The sequence below is a fragment of the Myxine glutinosa genome, chromosome 4 (genome assembly GCF_964187855.1).
Source record: "Myxine glutinosa chromosome 4, kmMyxGlut1.1, whole genome shotgun sequence".
Taxonomy (NCBI): Eukaryota; Metazoa; Chordata; class Myxini; order Myxiniformes; family Myxinidae; genus Myxine; species Myxine glutinosa.
In genome coordinates, this window is record NC_136264.1 from 32,506,354 (window position 1) to 32,533,820 (window position 27,467).

The 27,467-nt window shown below is 53.8% G+C and overlaps 1 protein-coding gene across 6 annotated transcripts; it reads left to right on the top strand.

Annotated features, from left to right (window-relative positions):
- The first annotated feature begins 881 nt into the window (after positions 1-881).
- Positions 882-22,766, top strand: LOC137424577 (uncharacterized). 6 transcript variants are annotated; one of them, XM_068112171.2, is made up of 5 exons: positions 888-1,411; positions 10,514-11,700; positions 15,486-15,593; positions 19,800-19,964; positions 22,042-22,766. In XM_068112171.2, the coding sequence occupies exons 2-5, from the start codon at positions 10,530-10,532 to the stop codon at positions 22,053-22,055; spliced, it is 1,458 nt and encodes a 485-aa protein (XP_067968272.2). In that variant the 5' UTR covers positions 888-1,411; positions 10,514-10,529; the 3' UTR covers positions 22,056-22,766. The 6 variants fall into 6 exon arrangements, with proteins under 6 accessions (XP_078631738.1, XP_067968273.2, XP_067968272.2 ...); XM_068112169.2 differs by having other exon boundaries at positions 917-1,068; XM_068112170.2 differs by having other exon boundaries at positions 921-1,131.
- The last annotated feature ends 4,701 nt before the right edge of the window (positions 22,767-27,467 follow it).

A 27,467-nucleotide genomic window follows, 5' to 3' on the forward strand; every position in this document is an offset into this window, starting at 1 on the left:
GATGTTCTAAATATCGTACAGCGGCCGTGCAGTGACTTTAGTGCTGCCGTACGATGGCCTAACGGCAACCGTGAGTTGGTGGCCGCCGTACGATCATGAAGAGGTATATATTGCCTGGTGTGACACTAGCCAGATCGTCAAGATGGTGTTGATTCCACCACAGAGACTGCGCCTGGCACACCTGAGATTACGACTGAGGCAGATCGGCAACAACCGTGCGGGCGCCTTGCGATTGCCTTGCGGTCGTCGTGCGGGCGCCTTGCGATTGCCTTGCGGTCGCCGTGCGGGCGCCTTGCGATTGCCTTGCGGTCGCCGTGCGGGCGCCTTGCGATTGCCTTGCGGTCGCCTTGCGATTGCCCGGCGGTTCGCCTTGCGGTCTCCTCACGCATTTTGATTTCATGACTTTTACGATTGCCGTGCGGACCCCGTACATTTGTGAACACTGCTGCCGCAGCCCGCAAAGCCGTACGATTTGTAAAAATCCCATCTACAAACCGCAGACCGCCGTGCGGCGGCAGCATCATATGTGAGTAAGGCATTACTGGGGGTTTTGTCAATGATGAGGAAAGAGCTACCCACATTCGTCAAAGACTCGCTTTGCATGGAAACGGAAGTCTTCTCACTCAACTCGCGTAAGCGGGTAGTGGGAGAAGAGAACCCAGGTCAGCTCGGAACCTTCGGATTGCTGAATCTGTGCTCTGGGAAAGAATTTGGTGTGTATTACTAAGCTCGACTTGTACTTTCTTCGCATTGGCGGTTTAAAAAAATCTTTTCTCCAATTTACAAATATAAGGTAGAGCCATTTTTTTTGCTTCACCTATAAATGGGAAATTATTTGATAGGCGCTTGGTAAATTTTAAAAGGAGAATATATTTGCCGATGAGGTTAACGCGCTCGTTTCCGCGTTCCGGAGTCCGTTTATCCGTTCCGTTATCAACTTTTGCGTCATGGCGGCCGCGCGCAGCACGTGTTGTGTTGGAGCGGGCGCTTTGCATGGCGGGTTTGGCATGTAGTTGTAATGCAACTCGTACTTCTGTGGAGTTTGAAATACTCGTACGATATTAAGGAGTAAGCAGTGTGTGTGATGCCTTTCATGGCGTTTTGGGTTGTTATGGCTGCGCGTTTAGAAGGGTAAGCGCCTCTTGCTGTTGCACGTGTTGTTTGGACCGCACCCCGTCCGTTTTAACTCTTTGTAACTTGAGAACCGGCGCTGTTATAACGCGGAAAAGTGAATATTGTAGTTGTGTTGCACATCAAGCGATTGTTTTTGAACTAAGATCTTTTTTAAGGGGATTCCGTGAAAGTAGACCCTAGCTGCCTAATTGTGGTACCTGGGAGGGATGTATCACGGCAGAACAATGCAATGGGCGCAACGGATGTCGACCACAAACTTTGTGTGCTGTCTGACAACGTAAGCTCCCAACAACTATATTCTGCTAAATTATTTATTATATATCTATTTCAACCTGCTTTCCTTGATCCAATTTCTCCACACCCTCCTCTCCCCTTCTGCGGTCCTCCTCCTGCGGTCTGCTCGACGTTCCTCCCCCCTTCTGCGGTCCGCTCTCCGTCCCACCCCCCTCCCCCCTTCTGCGGTCCGCTCTCCGTCCCACCCCCTCCCCCCTTCTGCGGTCCGCTCTCCGTCCCACCCCCCCTTCTGCGGTCCGCTCTCCGTCCCACCCCCCCTCCCCCTCCCCCTCCCCCCTTCTGCGGTCCGCTCTCCGTCCCACCCCCCTCCCCCTTCTGCGGTCCGCTCTCCGTCCCACCCCCCCTCCCCCCTTCTGTGGTCCGCTCTCCGTCCCACCCCCCTCCCCCCTTCTGCGGTCCGCTCTCCGTCCCACCCCCCCTCCCCCCTTCTGCGGTCCGCTCTCCGTCCCACCCCCCCTCCCCCCTTCTGCGGTCCGCTCTCCGTCCCACCCCCCTCCCCCCTTCTGCGGTCCGCTCTCCGTCCCACCCCCCCTCCCCCCTTCTGCGGTCCGCTCTCCGTCCCACCCCCCCCTCCCCCCTTCTGCGGTCCGCTCTCCGTCCCACCCCCCCTCCCCCTTCTGCGGTCCGCTCTCCGTCCCACCCCCTCCCCCCTTCTGCGGTCCGCTCTCCGTCCCACCCCCCCTCCCCCCTTCTGCGGTCCGCTCTCCGTCCCACCCCTCCCCCCTTCTGCGTCCGCTCTCCGTCCCACCCCTCCCCCTTCTGCGGTCCGCTCTCCGTCCCACCCCTCCCCCCTTCTGCGGTCCGCTCTCCGTCCGACCCCCCTCCCCCCTTCTGCGGTCCGCGCTCCGTCCCACCCCCCTACCCCCTTCTGCGGTCCGCTCGACGTCCCATCCCCTCCCCCCCTTCTGCGGTCCGCTCGACGTCCCACCCCCCCCTTCTGCTGTCTGCTCGACATTCCTCCCCCCCTCCCCCCTTCTGCGGTCCGCGCTCCGTCCACCCCCCTACCCCCTTCTGCGGTCCGCTCGACGTCCCATCCCCCCTCCCCCCCCTTCTGCGGTCCGCTCGACGTCCCACCCCCTCCCCCCTTCTGCGGTCCGCTCGACGTCCCACCCCCTCCCCCCTTCTGCGGTCCGCTCGACGTCCCACCCCCTCCCCCCTTCTGCGGTCCGCTCGACGTCCCACCCCCTCCCCCTTCTGCGGTGCGCTCGACGTCCCACCCCCTCCCCCCTTCTGCGGTCCGCTCGACGTCCCACCCCTCCCCCCTTCTGCGGTCCGCTCGACGTCCCACCCTCTCCCCCCTTCTGCGGTCCGCTCGACGTCCCACCCCCCCTTCTGCGGTCCGCTCGACGTCCCACCCCCCCCTTCTGCGGTCCGCTCTCCGTCCCACCCCTCCCCCCTTCTGCGGTCCGCTCTCCGTCCCACCCCTCCCCCCTTCTGCGGTCCGCTCTCCGTCCCACCCCTCCCCCCTTCTGCGGTCCGCTCTCCGTCCCACCCCTCCCCCTTCTGCGGTCCGCTCGACGTCCCACCCCCTCCCCCTTCTGCGGTCCGCTCGACGTCCCACCCCCTCCCCCCTTCTGCGGTCCGCTCGACGTCCCACCCCCTCCCCCCTTCTGCGGTCCGCTCGACGTCCCACCCCCTCCCCCCTTCTGCGGTCCGCTCGACGTCCCACCCCCTCCCCCCTTCTGCGGTCCGCTCGACGTCCCACCCCCTCCCCCCTTCTGCGGTCCGCTCGACGTCCCACCCCCTCCCCCCTTCTGCGGTCCGCTCGACGTCCCACCCCCTCCCCCCTTCTGCGGTCCGCTCGACGTCCCACCCCCTCCCCCCTTCTGCGGTCCGCTCGACGTCCCACCCCCTCCCCCCTTCTGCGGTCCGCTCGACGTCCCACCCCCTCCCCCCTTCTGCGGTCCGCTCGACGTCCCACCCCCTCCCCCTTCTGCGGTCAGCTCGACGTCCCACCCCCTCCCCCCTTCTGCGGTCCGCTCGACGTCCCACCCCCTCCCCCCTTCTGCGGTCCGCTCGACGTCCCACCCCCCCTTCTGCGGTCCGCTCGACGTCCCACCCCCCCTTCTGCGGTCCGCTCGACGTCCCACCCCCCCTTCTGCGGTCCGCTCGACGTCCCACCCCCCCTTCTGCGGTCCGCTCGACGTCCCACCCCCCCCTTCTGCGGTCCGCTCGACGTCCCACCCCCCCCTTCTGCGGTCCGCTCGACGTCCCACCCCCCTCCCCCCTTCTGCGGTCCGCTCGACGTCCCACCCTCTCCCCCTTCTGCGGTCCGCTCGACGTCCCACCCTCTCCCCCCTTCTGCGGTCCGCTCGACGTCCCAACCCCTCCCCCCTTCTGCGGTCCGCTCGACGTCCCACCCCCTCCCCCCTTCTGCGGTCCGCTCGACGTCCCACCCCCTCCCCCCTTCTGCGGTCCGCTCGACGTCCCACCCCCTCCCCCCTTCTGCGGTCCGCTCGACGTCCCACCCCCTCCGCCCTCCCCCTTCTGCGGTCCGCTCGACGTCCCACCCCCTTCCCCCTTCTGCGGTCTGCTCGACGTCCCACCCCCTCCCCCCTTCTGCGGTCCGCTCGACGTCCCACCCCCTCTCCCCTTCTGCGGTCCGCTCGACGTCCCACGCCCTCCCCCCTTCTGCGGTCCGCTCGACGTCCCACCCCCTCCCCCCTTCTGCGGTCCGCTCGACGTCCCACCCCCTCTCCCCTTCTGCGGTCCGCTCGACGTCCCACCCCCTCCCCCCTTCTGCGGTCCGCTCGACGTCCCACCCCCTCCCCCCTTCTGCGGTCAGCTCGACGTCCCACCCCCTCCCCCCTTCTGCGGTCCGCTCGACGTCCCACCCCCTCCCCCCTTCTGCGGTCAGCTCGACGTCCCACCCCCTCCCCCCTTCTGCGGTCCGCTCGACGTCCCACCCCCTCCCCCCTTCTGCGGTCCGCTCGACGTCCCACCCCCCCCTTCTGCGGTCTGCTCGACGTCCCACCCCCCCCTTCTGCGGTCCGCTCGACGTCCCACCCCCCCTTCTGCGGTCCGCTCGACGTCCCACCCCCCCTTCTGCGGTCCGCTCGACGTCCCACCCCCCCCTTCTGCGGTCCGCTCGACGTCCCACCCCCCCCTTCTGCGGTCCGCTCGACGTCCCACCCCCCCTTCTGCGGTCCGCTCGACGTCCCACCCCCCCCTTCTGCGGTCCGCTCGACGTCCCACCCCCCTCCCCCCTTCTGCGGTCCGCTCGACGTCCCACCCTCTCCCCCCTTCTGCGGTCCGCTCGACGTCCCACCCTCTCCCCCCTTCTGCGGTCCGCTCGACGTCCCAACCCCTCCCCCCTTCTGCGGTCCGCTCGACGTCCCACCCCTCCCCCCTTCTGCGGTCCGCTTGACGTCCCACCCCTCCCCCCTTCTGCGGTCTGCTCGACGTCCCACCCCCTCCCCCCTTCTGCGGTCTGCTCGACATCCCACCCCCTCCCCCCTTCTGCGGTCCGCTCGACGTCCCACCCCCTCCCCCTACCCCCTTCTGCGGTCCGCTCGACGTCCCACCCCTCCCCCCTTCTGCGGTCCGCTCGATGTCCCACCCCCTTCCCCCTTCTGCGGTCTGCTCGACGTCCCACCCCCTCCCCCCTTCTGCGGTCCGCTCGACGTCCCACCCCCTCTCCCCTTCTGCGGTCCGCTCGACGTCCCACGCCCTCCCCCCTTCTGCGGTCCGCTCGACGTCCCAACCTCCCCCCCCTTCTGCGGTCCGCTCGACGTCCCACCCCCTCCCCGCTTCTGCGGTCCGCTCGACGTCCCACCCCCTCCCCCCTTCTGTGGTCCGCTCGACGTCCCACCCCCTCCCCCCTTCTGCGGTCCGCTCGACGTCCCACCCCCCTTCTGCGGTCTGCTCGACGTCCCACCCCCCCCCTTCTGCGGTCCGCTCGACGTCCCACCCCCCTTCTGCGGTCCGCTCGACGTCCCACCCCCCCTTCTGCGGTCCGCTCGACGTCCCACCCCCCCTTCTGCGGTCCGCTCGACGTCCCACCCCCCTCCCCCCCTTCTGCGGTCCGCTCGACGTCCCACCCCCCTCCCCCCTTCTGCGGTCCGCTCGACGTCCCACCCTCTCCCCCCTTCTGCGGTCCGCTCTCCGTCCCACCCCCCCTCCCCCCTTCTGCGGTCCGCTCTCCGTCCCACCCCCCTCCCCCCTTCTGCGGTCCGCTCTCCGTCCCACCCCCCCTCCCCCTTCTGCGGTCCGCTCTCCGTCCCACCCCCCCTCCCCCCTTCTGCGGTCCGCTCTCCGTCCCACCCCCCTCCCCCCTTCTGCGGTCCGCTCTCCGTCCCACCCCTCCCCCCTTCTGCGGTCCGCTCTCCGTCCCACCCCTCCCCCCTTCTGCGGTCCGCTCTCCGTCCCACCCCTCCCCCCTTCTGCGGTCCGCTCTCCGTCCCACCCCTCCCCCCTTCTGCGGTCCGCTCTCCGTCCGACCCCCCTCCCCCCTTCTGCGGTCCGCGCTCCGTCCCACCCCCCTACCCCCTTCTGCGGTCCGCTCGACGTCCCATCCCCCTCCCCCCCTTCTGCGGTCCGCTCGACGTCCCACCCCCCCCCCTTCTGCTGTCCGCTCGACATTCCTCCCCCCCTCCCCCCTTCTGCGGTCCGCGCTCCGTCCCACCCCCCTACCCCCTTCTGCGGTCCGCTCGACGTCCCATCCCCCTCCCCCCCTTCTGCGGTCCGCTCGACGTCCCACCCCCTCCCCCCTTCTGCGGTCCGCTCGACGTCCCACCCCCTCCCCCCTTCTGCGGTCCGCTCGACGTCCCACCCCCTCCCCCCTTCTGCGGTCCGCTCGACGTCCCACCCCCTCCCCCTTCTGTGGTCCGCTCGACGTCCCACCCCCTCCCCCCTTCTGTGGTCCGCTCGACGTCCCACCCCCTCCCCCCTTCTGCGGTCCGCTCGACGTCCCACCCTCTCCCCCCTTCTGCGGTCCGCTCGACGTCCCACCCCCCCTTCTGCGGTCCGCTCGACGTCCCACCCCCCCTTCTGCGGTCCGCTCGACGTCCCACCCCCCCCTTCTGCGGTCCGCTCGACGTCCCACCCCCCTCCCCCCTTCTGCGGTCCGCTCTCCGTCCCACCCCTCCCCCCCTTCTGCGGTCCGCTCTCCGTCCCACCCCTCCCCCCTTCTGCGGTCCGCTCTCCGTCCCACCCCTCCCCCCTTCTGCGGTCCGCTCTCCGTCCCACCCCTCCCCCTTCTGCGGTCCGCTCTCCGTCCCACCCCTCCCCCCTTCTGCGGTCCGCTCTCCGTCCCACCCCCCTCCCCCCTTCTGTGGTCCGCTCTCCGTCCCTCCTCCTCCCCCCTTCTGCGGTCCGCTCGACGTCCCATCCCCCTCCCCCCTTCTGCGGTCCGCTCGACGTCCCACCCCCCCCCCTTCTGCGGTCCGCTCGACGTCCCACCCCCTCCCCCCTTCTGCGGTCCGCTCGACGTCCACCCCCTCCCCCCTTCTGCGGTCCGCTCGACGTCCCACCCCCTCCCCCCTTCTGCGGTCCGCTCGACGTCCCACCCCCTCCCCCCTTCTGCGGTCCGCTCGACGTCCCACCCCCTCCCCCCTTCTGCGGTCCGCTCGACGTCCCACCCCCTCCCCCCTTCTGCGGTCCGCTCGACGTCCCACCCCCTCCCCCTTCTGCGGTCCGCTCGACGTCCCACCCCCTCCCCCCTTCTGCGGTCAGCTCGACGTCCCACCCCCTCCCCCTTCTGCGGTCCGCTCGACGTCCCACCCCCTCCCCCCTTCTGCGGTCCGCTCGACGTCCCACCCCCCCCTTCTGCGGTCCGCTCGACGTCCCACCCCCCCCTTCTGCGGTCCGCTCGACGTCCCACCCCCCCTTCTGCGGTCCGCTTGACGTCCCACCCCCCCTTCTGCGGTCCGCTCGACGTCCCACCCCCCCCCTTCTGCGGTCCGCTCGACGTCCCACCCCCCCCCTTCTGCGGTCCGCTCGACGTCCCACCCCCCTCCCCCCTTCTGCGGTCCGCTCGACGTCCCACCCTCTCCCCCCTTCTGCGGTCCGCTCGACGTCCCACCCTCTCCCCCCTTCTGCGGTCCGCTCGACGTCCCAACCCCTCCCCCCTTCTGCGGTCCGCTCGACGTCCCACCCCTCCCCCCTTCTGCGGTCCGCTTGACGTCCACCCCCCTCCCCCCTTCTGCGGTCCGCTCGACGTCCCACCCCCTCCCCCCTTCTGCGGTCCGCTCGACGTCCCACCCCCTCCGCCCTCCCCCCTTCTGCGGTCCGCTCGACGTCCCACCCCCTCCCCCCTTCTGCGGTCCGCTCGACGTCCCACCCCCTTCCCCCTTCTGCGGTCTGCTCGACGTCCCACCCCCTCCCCCCTTCTGCGGTCCGCTCGACGTCCCACCCCCTCTCCCCTTCTGCGGTCCGCTCGACGTCCCACGCCCTCCCCCCTTCTGCGGTCCGCTCGACGTCCCACCCCCTCCCCCCTTCTGCGGTCCGCTCGACGTCCCACCCCCTCTCCCCTTCTGCGGTCCGCTCGACGTCCCACCCCCTCCCCCCTTCTGCGGTCCGCTCGACGTCCCACCCCCTCCCCCCTTCTGCGGTCAGCTCGACGTCCCACCCCCTCCCCCCTTCTGCGGTCCGCTCGACGTCCCACCCCCCCCCCCTTCTGCGGTCTGCTCGACGTCCCACCCCCCCATTCTGCGGTCCGCTCGACGTCCCACCCCCCCTTCTGCGGTCCGCTCGACGTCCCACCCCCCCTTCTGCGGTCCGCTCGACGTCCCACCCCCCCCTTCTGCGGTCCGCTCGACGTCCCACCCCCCCCCCTTCTGCGGTCCGCTCGACGTCCCACCCCCCTCCCCCCCTCCCCCTTCTGCGGTCCGCTCGACGTCCCACCCTCTCCCCCCTTCTGCGGTCCGCTCGACGTCCCACCCTCTCCCCCCTTCTGCGGTCCGCTCGACGTCCCAACCCCTCCCCCCTTCTGCGGTCCGCTCGACGTCCCACCCCTCCCCCTTCTGCGGTCCGCTTGACGTCCCACCCCCTCCCCCCTTCTGCGGTCTGCTCGACGTCCCACCCCCTCCCCCCTTCTGCGGTCCGCTCGACGTCCCACCCCCTCCCCCCTCCCCCCTTCTGCGGTCCGCTCGACGTCCCACCCCTCCCCCCTTCTGCGGTCCGCTCGATGTCCCACCCCCTTCCCCCTTCTGCGGTCTGCTTGACGTCCCACCCCCTCCCCCCCTTCTGCGGTCCGCTCGACGTCCCACCCCCTCTCCCCTTCTGCGGCCACCCCCTCTCCCCTTCTGCGGTCCGCTCGACGTCCCACCCCCTCTCCCCTTCTGCGGTCCGCTCGACGTCCCACGCCCTCCCCCCTTCTGCGGTCCGCTCGACGTCCCAACCTCCCCCCCCTTCTGCGGTCCGCTCGACGTCCCACCCCCTCCCCGCTTCTGCGGTCCGCTCGACGTCCCACCCCCTCCCCCCTTCTGTGGTCCGCTCGACGTCCCACCCCCTCCCCCCTTCTGCGGTCCGCTCGACGTCCCACCCCCCCTTCTGCGGTCTGCTCGACGTCCCACCCCCCCCTTCTGCGGTCCGCTCGACGTCCCACCCCCCCTTCTGCGGTCCGCTCGACGTCCCACCCCCCCCTTCTGCGGTCCGCTCGACGTCCCACCCCCCCCTTCTGCGGTCCGCTCGACGTCCCACCCCCCTCCCCCCTTCTGCGGTCCGCTCGACGTCCCACCCCCCTCCCCCCCTCTGCGGTCCGCTCGACGTCCCACCCTCTCCCCCCTTCTGCGGTCCGCTCGACGTCCCACCCTCTCCCCCCTTCTGCGGTCCGCTCGACGTCCCACCCTCTCCCCCCTTCTGCGGTCCGCTCGACGTCCCAACCCCTCCCCCCTTCTGCGGTCCGCTCGACGTCCCACCCCTCCCCCCTTCTGCGGTCCGCTCGACGTCCCACCCCCTCCCCCCTTCTGCGGTCTGCTCGACGTCCCACCCCCTCCCCCCTTCTGCGGTCCGCTCGACGTCCCACCCCTCCCCCCTTCTGCGGTCCGCTCGACGTCCCACCCCCTCCCCCCTTCTGCGGTCCGCTCGACGTCCCACCCCCTTCCCCCTTCTGCGGTCCGCTCGACGTCCCACCCCCTCCCCCCTTCTGCGGTCCGCTCGACGTCCCCCCCCCTTCTGTGGTCCGCTCGACATCCACCCCCCTCCCCCCTTCTGCGGTCCGCTCGACGTCCCACCCCCCTCCCCCCTTCTGCGGTCCGCTCGACGTCCCACCCCCTCCCCCCTTCTGCGGTCTGCTCGACGTCTCACCTTCCGTCCTCCCACCTCCCTTCCTCTCTTCACCCCTTCTCCCCTTCTCTCACCCACTCCTCTTCCTCTGCTTCCTCCGCTTCCTCCGCTTTCTCTGCTTCCTCCTCTTCCTCCTCTTCCTCCTCCTCTTCCCCCTCTTGTCTCCCTTCCCCTTCACCCCCTTCACCTCTTGTCTCCCTTCCCCTTCACCCCCTTCCACCTCTTTCCCCCCCTTTCCCCTTCCCCCCTTCCCCCCTCCCCCCTTCCCCCCTCCCCCCTTCCCCCCTTCCCCCCTTCCCCCCTTCCCCCCTTCCCCTCACCCCCGCCCTGTGGTCCGCTTGACTTCCTTTGCCCCACCATTTGATGATTGCTTAAATATTTGCATCTGTTCCTTTGCTGTTCAATGAGTTCTGGTTGTGGAAGAGTGATTAAAAAAAATTTTTTTTTAAGGCATCCATTGAAAACGTAATAGATTTTCGTTTTTATTATTTTATGTTTAACTGGATATTAATACGTTGTGCTTGCGTTTTAGTCCAGAAGCCTTTCAATATCAATGACATCACCTTCATGGATGTTGAGGCACAAAACCACCTGCTTAGTCAGGCAGCTTAGCAGCATATTTATCGAAAATGGGGAACGGCTTGACAAAAGCGCCATTTTTATTTTGGTGGTCCATTAGACCATATACAATAGATTTAGGACTGGTGGCAAGAAATATACAGTGTTCTTCACCTTTTTATTGGACAAAAACGAAAAATCGCACTTTTGCGCCTTATTATGGCCATAGTTGTGTTTAAATGCATCGATTATTAAAATGCATGGATCTTAATAAAGCTAATATTTGTTTGTCTTGTTTCAGAACCTGATGACGCACCATGGACTGGTCTGCATGCGTGATATGTCAGGATACCTACTCCGAAGGACTGAGGTGCCCCTTGAATGTTCGTGGAACTGATCAAGATAAAGCGTACGCAACCTTCCTGGCAAACGTTAATGCGTTTCGAGAACTGAACAGACTTCCTGTGAATTTAAGTTTTGGAGACACACTAACGGTTGATGACCTAATTAGAAATCGGGCCCAATGGCATAAACGTTGCCATTTGAAGTTCAACAAAAGCAGTCTACAAAGAGCAGAAAAGAAACGAGATCGAAATGACGCAGAGTGCAGTGGCATCAGTGAAAAACGACGTCGACAACGCCAACCACCACAAAAGACTGCGTGCATATTCTGCAAACATGACGATGGAGAACTCCATGAATTCAGGACCCCAAATGCAGAAACAAGTATACGGAGCATGGTTAGAGATCTGGAAGATACAGAACTGCTTTCCAGGATTGAGGGAGGAGATCTCGTTGCACTCGAAGCCAAATATCATCTAGCATGCATAACAAGATACAGAAATCACCATCGTTCAGTGATGAAACAGAAACAGGATGCCTGCGACGGTAGCAATGAACTGAAGAGGATCCAGGCTAGAGTTTTTGTAGAACTCGTTACATACATAGAGAACTCTGTGGTGGATGGCATTTTATATTTTAAATGTTCCGACCTGCGTCATATGTATGAGAAAAGACTTCAAGATCTTGGCATCGATAGAGAAATGAACAAGGTTCATTTCAAGGAGAAGATCCTTAGGTATTTTCCAGAAGCCCAGGAGCAAAATGATGGAAAGAATATAGTGATCGTGTTCGAAAAGGGTATGCAAGAAATGCTGAACCAGGCAATGAATTGCGACTATGAAAGTGACATCATGGCTTTAGCCAAAGCTGCCAAAATAATTCGACAAGAAATCTTCACCTCCGAGCGACATCCATTTGATGGCTCCTTCACTTCTGATTGCGAGGAAAAGTCTGTCCCCACTAGCCTGAAGTTGCTTGTATCTATGCTGTTGAACGGGGCAAACTTGAAGGACCAAGAATCAGCAGATTCACAAAGGTGTCTAACCATCTCCGAACTCATCGCATTCAACTGCCAAAAGAGAACATCAACTACAACAAAGTCCAGACATCTGACGGACTACGAAACACCGCTTCCGCTCTATATCGGTATGAACATCCACACACGATTCAGGTCTAAGAAGTTGGTAAGTCAACTGTATGACCTTGGACTTAGCGTGAGCTATGACCGAATCCTCCAGGTAGGATTATGTGGTAACAACAACTGAAGAGATTTCAAACTTTGTACAAGTACGGATTGTTATATATAACTGATGTTTAGATTTTGACTTCAAAAGGTCGATGGCCCTTCCCTTTCATTTTGTAAACCAAAACTCGATCGGCGCATTCGTGTTGAATTCCAAATGCTTTGGTTTGTAAATTGAGCCTTGGCTGCTCTGCCATGGTAAAGCCAACTGCTAAAGAAGATAGATTCCTTGTGTTAAACCGATGGCATTTTAAGGGAACGCCGTGTTTGTACTCCCTACCTGCCTGACTGTGGCACCTTGGGAGGACATCGTCGCGGTATAGCAACGGGTGCTCCGGATGTCAACTCAACTCAACTTGGTGCTGTCTGACAACATGCGCTCCCAACAACTGATGTCCTGATGAATTAATACTTGCGCGTCTCCCTCACCCTCGCTGCTCCACCTGGAGGAGGACTCTAGGTTTGCTTCCATCTGTCGGTCTCTGTCCATCTGTCCGTCCACCTGTGGTTTTCTGCACTTTTTTTCCCCCGTACTAGACAGATAGCTCTTCCAGAGAAAGCTTCCTTGAATGACACAAATGGGGTGGGCATTATTTTTGCGTGATAATATAGATAATATTACAAGAAATGTTCAGTAACTTTTCACACGCGAGATTTTGGTGCTGTAATTAGTAAGCTAGGTTTTAATTCACTATATTTGTGTGGAAATATTCACGTAGCCTGGAACAAAAAAATAGCCAATCAGAAGACGCGTTTGATCGATCATTGATTAATTAGCCAATGACAGTCGCCGTAGCTTACTGCGTGATCCAACATGGCGGCCTCCAGTGAGGAAGACGGAAGTCTTCGAAAGAAGAAAATACGCATGAAAAAGTGTGTTTTATGTGCATATTTCCAACCAAAACGTGCAAAGTTTCACCATTTTCAGCCAAGACATGGGCACGCTTTTTAGAATATGTGACACAATGGAAGACTGGATGGTCCGCAGGCAAAAAACACGAGAGACTATGTTGCTCGACACTCTGCTTCCAGGAGCGGTGCCACCAGTGGCAGCGGCGGTGCAGACTACAGTGACAGTGTATCCCCGCTACCTGATCATGGTGGATTTCATCAGACCTCAGACCTGTTACGCTTTACAGATTCTCAGCGAATTTAACGAATTATGAAGAGCATGAAAAAGAAAGCTGATGCAGCAGCTTCCAAGGGTAAATTTAAGGCTGTAGGTCATGATGTAGTCGACTAGATCTAGATCTAGTTCTAACCAGTTAGATTGTCTAGTGTTACTAATAGTATACTAGTGCCTATACTAGTAGTGGTTGTCAATTTTCTTACATGGTTGATGTAGATCTACCTGCAGGCACCTAGAACTATGTCTGTGCATCTGCGATTCTGCGTAAATGCACGAATACGATAGAAGAGAAGGCACAACACACATGATTATTTTCGTAACAATTTTGTCATTCAGATTCATTAAAAAATTGGTGAGAAAATTGCAATGCAATGAGGATTTATCATTTTAAACTCAACTGGACTACCGTACAGTTGAGTTCATCACATACTGAACTATCCGGTGTCCGTCGTCTGTTAACGTTTTGACATTAACACTCCAGCGTCCACAAATATCAACCGATTCTGATCAAACTTGACATGCAGCATCCTTACCCCAAGGACCAGGTTGGTATTACATTTCAGCCCGATCCGTTGATAAATGGCGGACTTAGGCGACCATTTTGTTTTTTGGTCATGAAAACGACGTTAACACTCAAGCGTCCACAAATATTAACAGATTTTGATCAAACGTAGAATGTTTAACCCTTACCACACAAGGTTGGTTGCTATTGCATTCCAACCCGATCTGTCTCAAAATGGCCGCCATAGGCCGCCATATTGTTTTCAGCTCCGAAACGACGTTAAGACTTTAACGTCCACAAATATTTATGGATTTTGATCAAACTTCTCCAAGAAGTTCTTTCAATCCTCTCCAAGAAGTTCTGTCGCTCAAGCTTTTGGGTCTCACTATCTGCCATGATCTTTCTTGGGAAAACCACATTTCCAAGCTGGCCTCCAAAGCCAGTCGCCGACTGGGCATCCTCCGTCGTGCGAAGTCCTTCCTCGGCACGCCTGAGCTCCTCACCACATACAAGGCTTTCATCCGCAGCTCAATGGAATACTGTTCTCCCCTATGGGCTGGTGCTCCTGCCTCACACCTTGCTCGGCTTCACGCTGTTGAATCCAAAGCTTTCAAAATCATTGGAATCTCCCACGATGAAGCTATCTCTGAGGGCCTTTCACTCACTCACCACAGCAGGCAGGTAGGTGGTCTTTCTGTCTTCTACCGACTCCTCTCCGGCCTTGCTCCCCCAGCTCTCTCTGTGCTCTGTCCCCCAAATATTCCTACAGGTCGCACAAGATCTGCCAGCAACCCTCTGATGGTTAAACTGCCGAAATCTCGGCTCTCTGCTCACCTTCACTCTTTCATTCCTCTTTTCTCCCGCCTCTGGAACAAACTCCCACACTCCCTTCAATCCCACTCCTCCCTCCAGGTCTTTAAAACAGCTGTTCACCACCATCTCTTATCTTCCCCCATCCAAAACCTTGATCTTTTCTACCCCCACTAATTCACCCCAGATCCACCTTGTTTGAAATTCCAACTTCCTTCCTGGAAGTCCTGGCAGTGTCCATATGTTTATACCTCTCCCACCCCCCCCCCCTTCACATGCCTCCCCCCCAAAGCCCTCTCCCTCCCACAGATCTCTCGATGTCTCCATGTCTCTCGGTCCCTGCTCTCAAATGTTTTGTTTGTGTCCTTCCCCCTCTCTCCCCATCTTGTCTACCGCTCCCGATGTTATTTGTTGTATGTGTCTGTTTGTCTTTCTGTGTGATTAATGTTCGCTCTTTCACGAGCCTCGATCTTGTATGCAAAAAAAAAAAACAAAAAAAAAAAAAACGGTGTGTGAAACTCTTACCACACAAGAAGGTAGGTTGGTTGCTATCGCATGTCAACCCGATCTGTGACAAAATGGCCGCCATAGGCCGGCATATTTTTTTTAGCTCTTAAAAAAAGCACAATAATTTAGGACTTTAAAGTTGTCCAGTCAGTTCAGTTGAGTTCTGCATCCCTGGAAGCTCTAGTTTTATAGATGTGACCAGAAAAGCTCACAGTTTCCCCAAATAGATTGCAAAATGCAAGTAAATGAATATGGGTGCACAGAAATAGGTGCACAACAGAAAAATGATGGTAGATCTAAAATGAAATGGCAATGTTCCCTCCAAGAAATGAAGCTCAATGTGAGTTTTTTTGTTCAGTTTTTTTGCATCAATGTTCTTTGGAATAATTTATATCACGCAATCCTAATTATTCTTTTTATTGAAGTTTGGTTTACTTTTAATTTTTGACATAACATCCTAGGACCTATGTGCGCAGACATAGCATAGGTACCTCCATGATAATTTGATGATGAGACACATAAACCTAGTCCCCACTGCGCATCACATTACGTGACAATTACCCTTCAACTTTTTCAAGCTCTTATATGTACAAAAGTAACCGTCAAATGTCAGCACGGTAGGGACTAAATGCTGATTGCCTATACTAAGGTAGGGCCCTTTGTTTGGTTTTAAGGGGTTTCCATTTTCAATATTTTTTCTGTGTGTTGATAATTTTTATCTTTGTTTATTTATTCTACAGCATCCACATCCCAAGATGACAATGGTGGAAAAACTGTTGAAGAAGATGTACCACCAGCAAAAAAGAGACGGGTTCTTCGCTCCAGTTTTGATCGACCTTCCGTGCCCGGTAGGTCAAAGCATGTTTTGCCAAACATTTGTATTCTGTGTCAGAAGGAAAAAACTGTGGTGTGCAGAGTCACCGGCAACAGAAAAAGAGAAAGCCTCGTCAGAGGTTCTACTGTCGATGCAGTACATTTGAAGCAAGCAGCAGCAGACAGTGGGAATGAAGCACTGCTCATGCAGATAAAAGACCAAGATTGTGTGGCCATCGAGGTGAGGTATCATTTCTCATGCTACCGTGATTTCACCCGTTACTTAACAAAGCTAGCCAGAGCAGACAACACTGGTGAAACGTCTTATTCTCAAGCCTTTGAGGTCTTCTCCAAGACAGTGGAGACCTGAATCATCAAGAACAAGGAGATCATGAGACTCAAAAAGCTTAATGAATTGTTCATCAAGCAGATAAAGGAAACTCATGGAGTTGATGCACGGTCATATAAGACAGGGTATCTAAAACAGAGGCTGATCAAGAAATTCCCTCAACTTTGCTTCATCACTCCTCATATGAAGTCACAAGGTGACATTGTCTATGTAAATGACATTCCGACGTCTGTTCTTGTGGAGGAAAAAAAAAGTACTTCGAGGCAACACACACTACTCTAAGTGAAACAGACTGAACAACTGAAAACGACACAGATGTACCATCACAAAGATGACACTGATGACAATGGCAGTGATGATGAAGTGGAGTTACCTGTGGCACTGGAATAACCTGTCGCGTATGAGTGTGCCCCCCCCCCTGAACTGTCCTCCAAGTGTGCCAGAAATGTATGTAACTGTTGTACCATGGATGAAGATGTGCAAATGTGCCAGAAGTAACTGTTTAAGCATAGATGACGATGATGGGGATGATTAAGTGGAGTTACCAGTGGCACTAGAGTAACCTGTGGCGTGTACCCCCTCCCCCCCCCCCCCCCCCATGCCACTTACAGGTGGGTTAGTTAATACTCTTTCCAACCCAATCCTCTTTTCAGCCCAATAGACCAGTCTACAAGCAATTGAATTTCAAATGAAAAAATAGGAAAATTCTAAATTTTTGCATCAAACATCTCAGGTTGAAGACATTAGTTGCCGCTATGTCAGGCAAACCTCTAGCAATCTTTGCAGTCATTGGCGAGAAATTTGAATGTGTTTGTAAACTGGTCGATTGCATGATTTTATGTTACCTCATTCTATTTTGAGTTCTAAGTGTTATTAGTCCCCTACCGGTGTACACCGGAGGGGACTATAGGTTTGCACTCCATCCCTCCATCTGTCAGTCTGTCAGTCCGTCACGCAAAGAACAGTTTTCCGGACTTTTTTCTAAACGCTTAATGCTAATGATTTCAAACTTGGCACATGGTTTCCTCATGATAAGGTACAGGTCACGTTCGAACTTCACGACGTTTCGATCATTTTGACAAAGTTATGGCACTTTGAACTTTGGGAATTCTGATAATTCTGATGATCCTTAACTCTGCCATTTTAAGATTTAATTTCCTTATAAAAAAGATTTTCTCTGCAATAATAGGACCTATTGAGATCAAATTTTCACCGTAGGGGAGACTCGGTCTGTGGAATATTTTAATGGTAATTATGACGTCACAGGTCAGTCACAGGTCACGTGGTTCGGCCACCATATTCTTTTTCGTGAAAACACGAAAACCCCCTTTTCTCTGCAATGGCTGAACAGATCGAGGCCAAACTTTGCAGGCAGAATCGCATACCCATATAAAAATATATATATAACCACCTTTAGAGGCCATTTTTCCCCGCAAAGCGGGGGTTGGCATTTTTCGGGAACCGTGGTTGTTGGTTTTTTGGTCCCCTTTTTGAAGCAATGTTTTACGGCCGGATGCCCTTCCTGACGCCAACCCTTTTTGCCGCCTTTAACGACAAACAGGGAATTACCAGTGAACTGGTACTCAATTAGCCGACCTCGGAAGGATGACAGGCTGAGTCAACCCCCCTGGCATTAATTCAGCGATCGACCGGGATTCGAACCTAGGATCCTAGGCCGGCACCCTAGCCGCTCGCCCAACACCAGCATACCCATGACGAACAAAAAAAGTCAGCGAGCTCATGCGTCACATGGTTTCAGAGTTATGACGTTTTTAAGCATGAACCTTTAAAACCGAGCTCCTCCTTCATTTTTGATCCAATCAAGGGGAAACTTCAGATCTGTTCAGCATGTCAGTCTACTAAAATGTCCTTTTGGAATTTGCGATAGGGCATGTGGTTTGGCAGATATCGTTGATTAAACGTAAATATTAAAAAAATGGATATCTCTTGTTTATTCTAGAGTTCTCCTCAAGCCGCACCGCGCGCCCTCAGCCTCGTCTGCGAACGTCAAAAGTGCGACACAGCGCGCGCTTTCGGGAGGGGCGGAGCCAAGCCGAGCAACATATATATATATACACATCGATCATTGATCGTGAACCGGAAAATATAATAAATTACTGATATTTAGCGACTCGAAAGGTTCTTTATCAACAACTTATTTTCTCGTGCTTCTGCTGACCTGTCTGCAAGGTGTATAAATCGAAGTCCCGAGTGCGAATCACAGGTCAGCCCCTCCTGAGGTAATTAGCGATTGGGAACGATTCAGAACCTGTGGGTAAATAAGGCCGAAAAAAAAATATTGCTGGTCTCTGGTCAGACCAAAGTTCCAGAATTGATGCGGCGATGCGGTTTTTTTTTTTCTTTCTTTTTTTGAAAAGCATGGATTGCACATATAAAGGTGTTTTTTGTGCCCTCATGCCTTGCGGTCCTCCTCATCTGCCGTGGCGCCATCCAGAGAGAAATTAAAGACAGCCAATGGGACTGGTAGGCCTTTTTGTAAATAATGAACAAAAGCTTAAGTTATCTTAAAATGTATATATTCTGAAAATCATTAAGTTCTTCAAGCATATTATGGACTGCCAATTCGTTCTCGAGATCGCTTCGCCGTACCGTCAAACATTCCAATGCGTCGATCGTGTCAACACTGCGCATGCGATAGTGGTCTAACAGGCCGATGGTCTCCCACGATCTCTTCTCCCAGTCCACCAGATTATCACAGACACCTACAACTTCATGACAAACGAGATAGGAGCCAGGCCTAACTAACGAGACCACCCGCAGCTCTCTCGGCCTTCTGGTTGATTCACACGAACCCGACAAAGAACGTCTTCGTTTCAATAAATGACAATAACCAGCCGATTGGATTCATGACGTCACGGCACACAAAACTACTCATATCTTTGGAACGGCTGGTCCGATTTGGAGAAACTAAACACAGTTTTGTAGGGGAGAACCGTGCGCGAACGACCAATGGCGACCCTCACAGACCCGTATTTCCCGAGATAGCGTGCCGAGCCGGCAACTACAGGCGTGCGCTGTTGTAGGTACCGTTGGAAATTTGAAAAAAAAAAATTTGTTGACGCGCAGGGTCAAAATCGATGCGCGCGCTGACCAGAGACCGGAAATATATTTTTCTCGGCCTAACCATTGGTAATTTCCCCAACAGTTTTCCGGACGACACACTGCCGGTAGGGGACATGTATTGCAGCGCAATACTCAGAATGCTTGTTTTGTTAGATAATGTACATGTACATGGATATAACGTACACATCGTATGCATTAATACATGTATGTATGTCCGAATAATTTGAGCGGTTGGTTTTCGCGCATGCGCAAGATTTGCGCGTGTGAAAAAGAGTATGTTGTTCTCGGCCCTACAGGCTATCATTTGCCACCATTTTCCCTCCCACCCCAGATGTAGGTCATAGAATCACAAATCTGAAGGGATATTGATTTCTGGGCCCACTGTCTATACCCTTTAACATGTTCAACCGAAACTTGGTACATGGCTTTATTATAAGTTAGAAAACAAGTTTGGGTTTTGGGGTGTTTCCCCAATTTTTCACTGAGTTGTACCCCTTTTGGACTTAGAAAATATTGCTTATTATACATGGGTCAGTTTTCACCTTCCCTGTCTCCACCACTGCTTTGCACCCATTGGCTGGACAGCGGTCCTGACTCCACCCCAATTAAAATCCTGTGCCACTATTCCATGAAGTAGCACAGATTGGCATGTATTGAAAAGCAATTCTCTCCCTCTTGTGTTTATTGACAATTGGTTAATATTAGTCACTGAAAAGGAAGTGGTGGTGGTGATTGTTTCACAGCTCTAAAACTTACTCTTGCATGTTGAACCTTTTTCTTGAGTTTTATCTCTTGCTCTTCCTTCCAGGACTTGATGTTGCCCATTTCTTCCTCTGCAATGAACAACATTATGTTGTGGATGTGCACTTTGACCCTGAACCTGTCCCATTTTCACTTGCAACACCTGCCATTGTGCATCAGTTTTTTCCTTTTTGTCCCTTCCACTTTTTGGCTCACCTGGAACGAAGTTCAGGTGAGCTTATGCCATGGCACGTCGTTGTCGGTCGGTCGATCGGTCAGTCCATCCGTCCGTCCGTCCATAAACACTTGAAACTTCTTCTCCGAAACCGCTGATGGGATTGCGACCAAATTTGGCAAAAATGATACTTGTTTTGTTGTGACTAAAGTTTGTTCACGGCATTAAACAAGTAGGGGTATAAGGGCGTCTACTGGGGGTCAGAGAGCATCCAGATTTGACCCCAAAAATAGTTTGACCCCAATAGTTTGAAAATTTGGTTTGACACCCCCCTCCCCCCAATAAAAAAGGAATTTGCTTTTCCCTCTGAAGCAACACTATTTCGATGAAACTTGACCACAACCTTCATCACCCGTGATGTACCAAAGTTTATTCACAGCATTAAGAAAGTCAAAGTTCTCAAAGCGGTGTAGGGGGGGGGGGGGGGGGGGGGGGTCCAAGAGGGTCTGGGTTTGACCCTTCCCCCCAAAATAGATACTTTTCTCCTGCTTCTGGAACAAACTCCCTCACTCTTCAATCCCACTCCTCCCTCCAGGTCTGTAAAACAGCTGTTCACCACCGTCTTTTGTCTTCCCCCATCCAAAACCTTGATCTTTTCTACCCCCGCTAATTCACCCCAAATCCACCTTTTTGAAATACCGACTTCTTTCCTGGAAGTCCTAGCAGTGTCCATGTGTTTTATACCTTCCCCCCCCTTCCCATGCCTCCTCCTCCCAAGCCCTCTCCCTCCCACAGATATCCTGTTCTCCACTGTTGTACCTGTGTGCTTCCCCTCTCTCTCTTCCCCGAGCAGAGCAGTACCCGCTCCCTTTATCATGTTTTATGTGTGTTTGTTTTTTTGTGATTAATGTTCGCTCTTACATGAGCCTCGACCTTGTATACAAAACAAACAAACAAGCAAAACAATTCTGATGAAACTTGACCACAACCTTAATCCACCTGTGTTGCACCAAAGTTTAACAGCATTAAAAAAAAAATCTGGCCGTTTGGGGTCGACTGAGTGGTTGCCCCCCAAAATAGGTATATTTGCTTTTTTTCTCAGAACCTACACACACAATTTTGATGAAACGGCACCACAATCTTCATCACCCGTGATGTACCAATGTTTGTTCAAGGCATTAGAAAAATTGGGGTCTGAGGAGGTATACCGGATGGGGGTGGGGGCTTGGGGGTTGTCCCCCAAAATAGGTATTTTTTTTTTGTTTGCTTATTTAAAGTGTTATGATTATGTTGGTATGGTTCTACATGCTGCCTGTCTTCTTGCAATCATTCAAATTGGTTTAAAATACCCTTGGTCAATGCAGTATACTGTTTATGCTACCAGGTGAGCGCCAGGGGTATTACCCCTATGTTTTATGCGTCTGCTGACTAAGTTGCCGGAGGCATTATGTTTTCATGTTGTCCGTCCGTCTGTCCGTGATAGGTTTTCATTACCGAATAACTTGAACGACTGAAGGGATCTCAGTCAAACTTGGTACAGGTATGTAGAATAATGTGAAGATGAACTGAGTTAATTTTGGGGTCAAAGGTCAAATGGCAGTCTGTAATATGTCTAACTTGAGGACGGCTGAACTGATCTAGTTCAAACTTGGTACAGGTATGTATAATGATGTAAAGATTAGCCTATTAGATTTTGAGGGCAAAGGGCAAAGTCCGTAATAAGTCTAACTTGAGAACGGCTGAAGTGATTTAATTCAAACTTGGTACAGATACTGATTAGATTTTGGGGTGCCAAGGTCAAAATCCAAAGGTCATGTCAGGTAAAAATGTGATTACTTGAGAACAGCTGAATAGATTTAAATCAAACTTGATACAAGTATTATAATGATGTAATAATGTGGGCGTTGGCATATCGGTTGACGTCGTGACTTCGAAGAGTGTCGTTCTGGTTTATGTATTTTTTTGTTGATCTTTACTTCGACTTTTTCACTGTTAAACAAACAAAAAAATCTCCAAAGGTGCATGCGTGCGAACGTGAGGTCATTTTGTTTTCGCTGGCGATTGTATTTTGTGCCAGGATTTGATCATGATTCACTGCAACGCTAATCTGAAAATCTTGTATTTGGTTTTTCAGGTTTGACCTCTTGACCTGCTGATCACCTGATGACTTGCTGCCTGAGCTGCAGTTCTTAGCTGGTGTGATGCCTGCATTTTGAATAGTCTCCAGTTATTCTTGTATAATTTGGGTGTGGGTAGTTTGGTCTCATTACCATCAATTTACCCTGACTGCAAAGCTTTAAAAAAAAAATACGATATGTATTGTTCTTGTGTTCAAATATAGATTGTTTTTGAGGGAGAATCTTAAAATAAAACGTCATGGCACCTGCAGTAATTTTGTTCACCATATGTTGTTGAAGGCTGTCGGTATTTGCTCTTTTCTTTCCACACCCACTTCCATTTTGGTGAGGATATCTTGGAAGCAAAATCACGTTTAACATTCTTCTTTCTCCTTTCATTTTTTTTCGCCTTACGTGACACCAAAATAAACTCTTCATCTGGAGTTTTCTTCACATTTTTAATAAATCTACCTGCACACTCTGAAAAATGACACTCGCCAGAAACTCCTGTGAGAGATGGTTCCTTAGGCTAACCCCCGCTCTAGCAGGGAAAATGGCCTTAAAATGCATGTTGTTGTTGTTGTTGTTGTTGTTGTTGTTGTTGTTGTTGTATATGTTTGTCATTTTAATGAAGACATGTTTGTTTTGAAAATATTGACTATCTCTTTGGAGAGTAAATGGCATGCTTCCTATGGAAATTATTGGGTCATTTGTCATTAAAGATTTGCATGGTCTAACTTGGTTTATGTATCATCTCCAGTGACCTATGGTTGACGGATGTTGTTTTCACCTTTGTCTGTCTGCGAGCAGGCTATCTCATAAAGTTGTGGACGGATTCAGACAATTTCATGGACAGGTTGGGTGTGTGATGAGTATGAATTGATTACTGTGGTGAAGGTCCAGGTGTGGATATGAATTTTTAAAAGCGATTCTTCACCATTGAGAGAGGACTGCCAAAAATGATATATAGAACGGCTGAAGTTCTTATTCGTTGTTCTTTTCGTTCGTTCTTCGATCACGTGTTTCACCTCCATTTCCCCAGATAGATTTCACTGTTAAATTTTAAAATGTTTAAACTTTCCCCTGAAGTACTGTATTCTGTCGTATATTATAACACCTTTTTCGTCTTCTTCTTTAAAAGGGTGTTTTCGACTTGCTCACCAAATCTATTCATTCCAAAAATGTTTTCCATCTTGCAGTTCCTCTTTCCTACATTCCCTAAACTCACCTGCACTCCACCCCCCTCCAGCGTCAAATGTATTTTTGACTCGAAGGTCACAAGAAACTCATTTTGCAATAAATGTTCGTTTCCCATTAATCGTACACTTTCTAAAATCCAATCTCACCCCTCCCTTCCTAATCTTCCCCATCACCCCTCCACTCCAAAACTTCCCCATCACCCCTCCCCTCCTAATCTCCCCCCTTGCCCCTCACTTCCAAATCTTCCCCATCACCCATCTTTCAAATCTTCCCCCTTGCCCCCTCCCTCCAAATCTTCCCCATCACCCATCCCTTTCAAATCTCCCCCCTTGCCCTTCCCTCTGAAACTCCCCCCACACCCTCCCCTCCTCGACTCCCCCTCACCCCTCCCCTCCGAGACTACCTCGTCACCCCTCCCCTACAAATCTCCCCCATCTCCCATCCCTTTCAAATCCCCTCCCTTGTCCCTTCCCTCCTAAACTCCCCCCTCACCCCTCCCCTTCAAATCTCCCCACTCTCATTTCTTCTCCATTTCCCCCCTCACACCCCTCCTCAAAGCGGCCTCCCCGCTTCTTCCCCCTTCCAACTCTCACCTCCATCTCCCCCAAACTTCTGCCTCGCTCTTCCCCCTCCTCAAATAACACCTCACTGTGCCTCACCCAATCACCATCAAACCTTTTGTCCGCCCCATCCATCCCTTTCTCTATTCTATTCGGAAATCTCTGACACACCTTCAACAGCTCTCCTGACCTCTTCCTCCTCTTCCTCCTCTTCCACATCTTACCCTACCCCTCCCTCCGCCCCCCTGTTCTGTATCCGATGCTCCCCCTTCCTCTTCATGAACGGGATGGACCTCAAACATCCGGGGCCTTCGCACCGACTTGACTGATCTCTCCATACAGGTTTCTTCTGACAAGCCAGACGTGATCTGCTTAACAGAAACTTTCCTCCTTCATGATGTCTCTGATTCCCTAGTATCTCTCCCGGATTACTCCCTCCTCCGGTATGATAGACCTGAACCTCGTCCTGGAGGTGGGGTTGCTATCTTTATCAAAAACTCTCTTCCTCACTCGCCCTGCACTGCCCTCTCTCCACTTCACACCCAGGAATACCTCTGGCTACGGCTTCCCCTTCGCTCCCACCTTTTGTTCATATGTGTGTTGTACCGTCCACCAAACAGTGATGACTCCATCTACATCTCGCTGTCTGACAATATGGACCAACTTCTATCTACTCATCCCAACTCTCTCTTCCTCATATGTGGTGATTTCAATTGTCACCATGTCAGTTGGCTGGGTGTGGGTACCTCTCACCAGCCATGGCTCCTCAGCAAAGGACTTCTGTGACTCACTGGGACTGACACAATCTGTTAATTTCCCGACCCGGATCTCAGTCAACGGAGCATCTTCTCTTCTGGACTTGGTTATGACTAACTTCCCTGAAAATGTCTGCTGCTCTTCTTCTGCTCCAATTGGCTCATCTGATCATGTGCTTGTCAAAGTGGACATCTCTCTGACCATTCTCAGCCTCCTCAGCGTCGACGAGTCTGGCATTTCACTCAGGCCAACTGGCACTGTCTTCAGGCAGCCATCAATCATCTGGACTGATCTCCCATCTCGACCGCCTCTGACATCGTCATCCTGGGAATTCTTCCAAAGTAAATTGCTCTCTCTCATGCACAGATTTATCCCATCTCGTCTTCAGTTGTCATACCCTTCCTCCCGTCCATGGTACACGGAATCTTGTGGTGAGACTGTTGCCCAGAAACAACTTGCCATCGTCTCCTGGAAAGCAAATCCAACGGAAGGAAATCTCATTTCCTTTCACAAAGCCTGAAACAAGTGTGTGTCCACCCGCAGGAGAGCCAGGAAACAATATCTCTCCGTTCTCAAGACCGAACTCTCTTTTCTGTCTCCCTCTTCCAAATCCTGGTGGCGTCTGGTCAAATCTGTTTCTGGTGTTTGTTCCCCCTCCATCCCGTCCCTTACCTCAATCAGCAACACAGCTGACTCCGCACGTGAAAAAGCTGAATGCCTCAACTCTGTGTTTGCCTCTAAATCTTGTGTCCCAAACCCATCCCTCTCTGTACCCACCGTACCCAGTCGTACCCAGCTGCTCCTGGACTCTGTGTCCTTTCCTCCTGACGAGGTGGAAAAGTTTCTGTCAACCCTCGACTGATTCTGCAACTGGACCTGACGGCATCAGCCCACGGGTCCTAAAATCCTGTACTTCTGCTCTTTCACTCCCTCTCTCTGTTCTCTTCACCCTCTCTTTTGCTCAAGGTCATCTGTCATCTGCTTGGAAATCAGCCAACATCACCGCTTTGCACAAAAAAGGTGCAAAAACAGATCCTTGCAACAATAGACCAATAAGCCTTCTCCCAATTATCAGCAAAGTCATGGAATCCATCATTGCTTCGGATGTGAAATCTTTCCTCTTCTCCAATCTCTGATCATCAATTTGGTTTCAGACCAGGTCACTCTACTCTGGACATGCTGCTTTTCTGCTGTCTCAACAATGGATGGAGGTCCTCAATGCCAAACAGGAAATTAGAGCTGTCTCCCTTGACATATCACGTGCCTTCGATACGGTCTGGCACCCCGCTCTGCTCACCAAACTCTCCTCCTTTGGTATCCATGGAAATCTCCACGCATGGCTGGCGGACTTCCTCTCTAGTCGCAGTCAACATGTGGCCCTGAATGGGTTTCTCTCATCTCCTCTTCCTGTTCAGGCTGCAGTTCCCCAAGGCAGTGTTCTGGGCCCTGTGCTTTTTCTGGTCTTCATCAATGATCTCTCTGACTCTCTGGAAAATCCTCTCTATCTCTTTGCTGCTGACTCCACTCTCTGCCGCTCCATTCCTCATCTCTCAGATCGGCAGTCTGCAGCCTCCTCACTCTCTGCAGACCTGGACAAAGTCACAGACTGGGCAAACAAGTGGAACATGTCTTTCAATCCTGACAAATCTCACTCTTACGATGTCTCTCCGAAAAGACCGACTGGACAACCCTCCCATCCACTTTCTGAATAATCCTCTCGAAGAAGTTCTGTCACTCAAGCTTTTGGGTCTCACTATCTGCCATGATCTTTCCTGGGAAAACCACATTTCCAAGCTGGCCTCCAAAGCCAGTCACTGACTCGGCATCCTCCGTCATGCGAAGTCCTTCCTTGGCACACCTGAGCTCCTCACCACATACAAGGCTTTCATCCGCAGCTCAATGGAGTACTGCTCTCCCCTCTGGGCTGGTGCTCCTGCCTCACACCTAGCTCGTCTTCACGCTGTTGAAACCAAAGCGTTCTGAATCATTGAAATCTCCCGCGATGTAGCTATCTCCGAGGGCCTTTCACTTACTCACCGCAGGCAGGTTGGTGGTCTTTCCGTCTTCTACCGACTCCTCTCCGGCCTTGCTCCTCCAGCTCTCTCTGGGCTCTCCCCCAAATTTTCCTTCAGGTCACACAAGATCTGCCTGCAACCCTCTTATGGTTAAACTGCCAAAATCAACTCTCTGCTCACCTTCGCTCCTTCATTCCTCTTTTCTCCTGCCTCTGGAACAAACCCCCTCACTCTCTTCAATCCCACTCCTCCCTCCAGGTCTTTTAAACAGCTGTTCACCACCATCTCTTATCTTCCCCCATCCAAAACCTTGATCTTTTCTACCCCCGCTAATTTCACCCCAAATCCACTTTTTGAAATACCAACTTCTTTCCTGGAAGTCCTTGGTGCTCTTGTGTTTTATACTTCTCCCACCCCCTCCCCCTTCCCACGCCTCTTCCTCCCAAGCCCTCTCCCTCCCACACATCTCCTGATGTCCCTGCTCTCAAATGTTGTTTGTGTACTTCCCCTTCTCTCCCCATATTGTCTTCCGTTCCCTTTTTCTATATATTTTGTTTCTTTGATTTTTTTTTTTTGTGATAAATGTTAGCTCTTTCACGAACCTCGATTCTGTATGAAAAAAAAATAGCATGACATTTCAATAAGTTGTGGATTATAACAAAACTTGGTGGATGAGTTTGGTCGGTGGCAAGCACAAGCCGATTAAATTTTAGTTCAGGTCCGGATGTTGATCCAGCTACATTGGTGGGATACAAAACGTGAACTGTTCAGTCCAGTGGAGGTATACGCTGTGCTGTTCTCGTGTTATGTATGATCTCAGGCTTGCTGTGAAGCTAGTTATTGCAACACAAACGGTTTTTACATTTTCTGGTCCTCAGTTCTATCACACACATGCATGACTTAGGTGAGACA

Excerpts from the sequence above, each read along its gene's own strand:
- LOC137424577 (XM_068112171.2), top strand. The coding sequence starts at position 10,530 with ATGGACTGGTCTGCATGCGTGATATGTCAGGATACCTACTCCGAAGGA. Across the intron at positions 11,701-15,485 it reads ACCGCTTCCGCTCTATATCG|CATCCACATCCCAAGATGAC; the intron begins GTATGAACATCC and ends TTTATTCTACAG. Across the intron at positions 15,594-19,799 it reads TGATCGACCTTCCGTGCCCG|GACTTGATGTTGCCCATTTC; the intron begins GTAGGTCAAAGC and ends TCTTCCTTCCAG.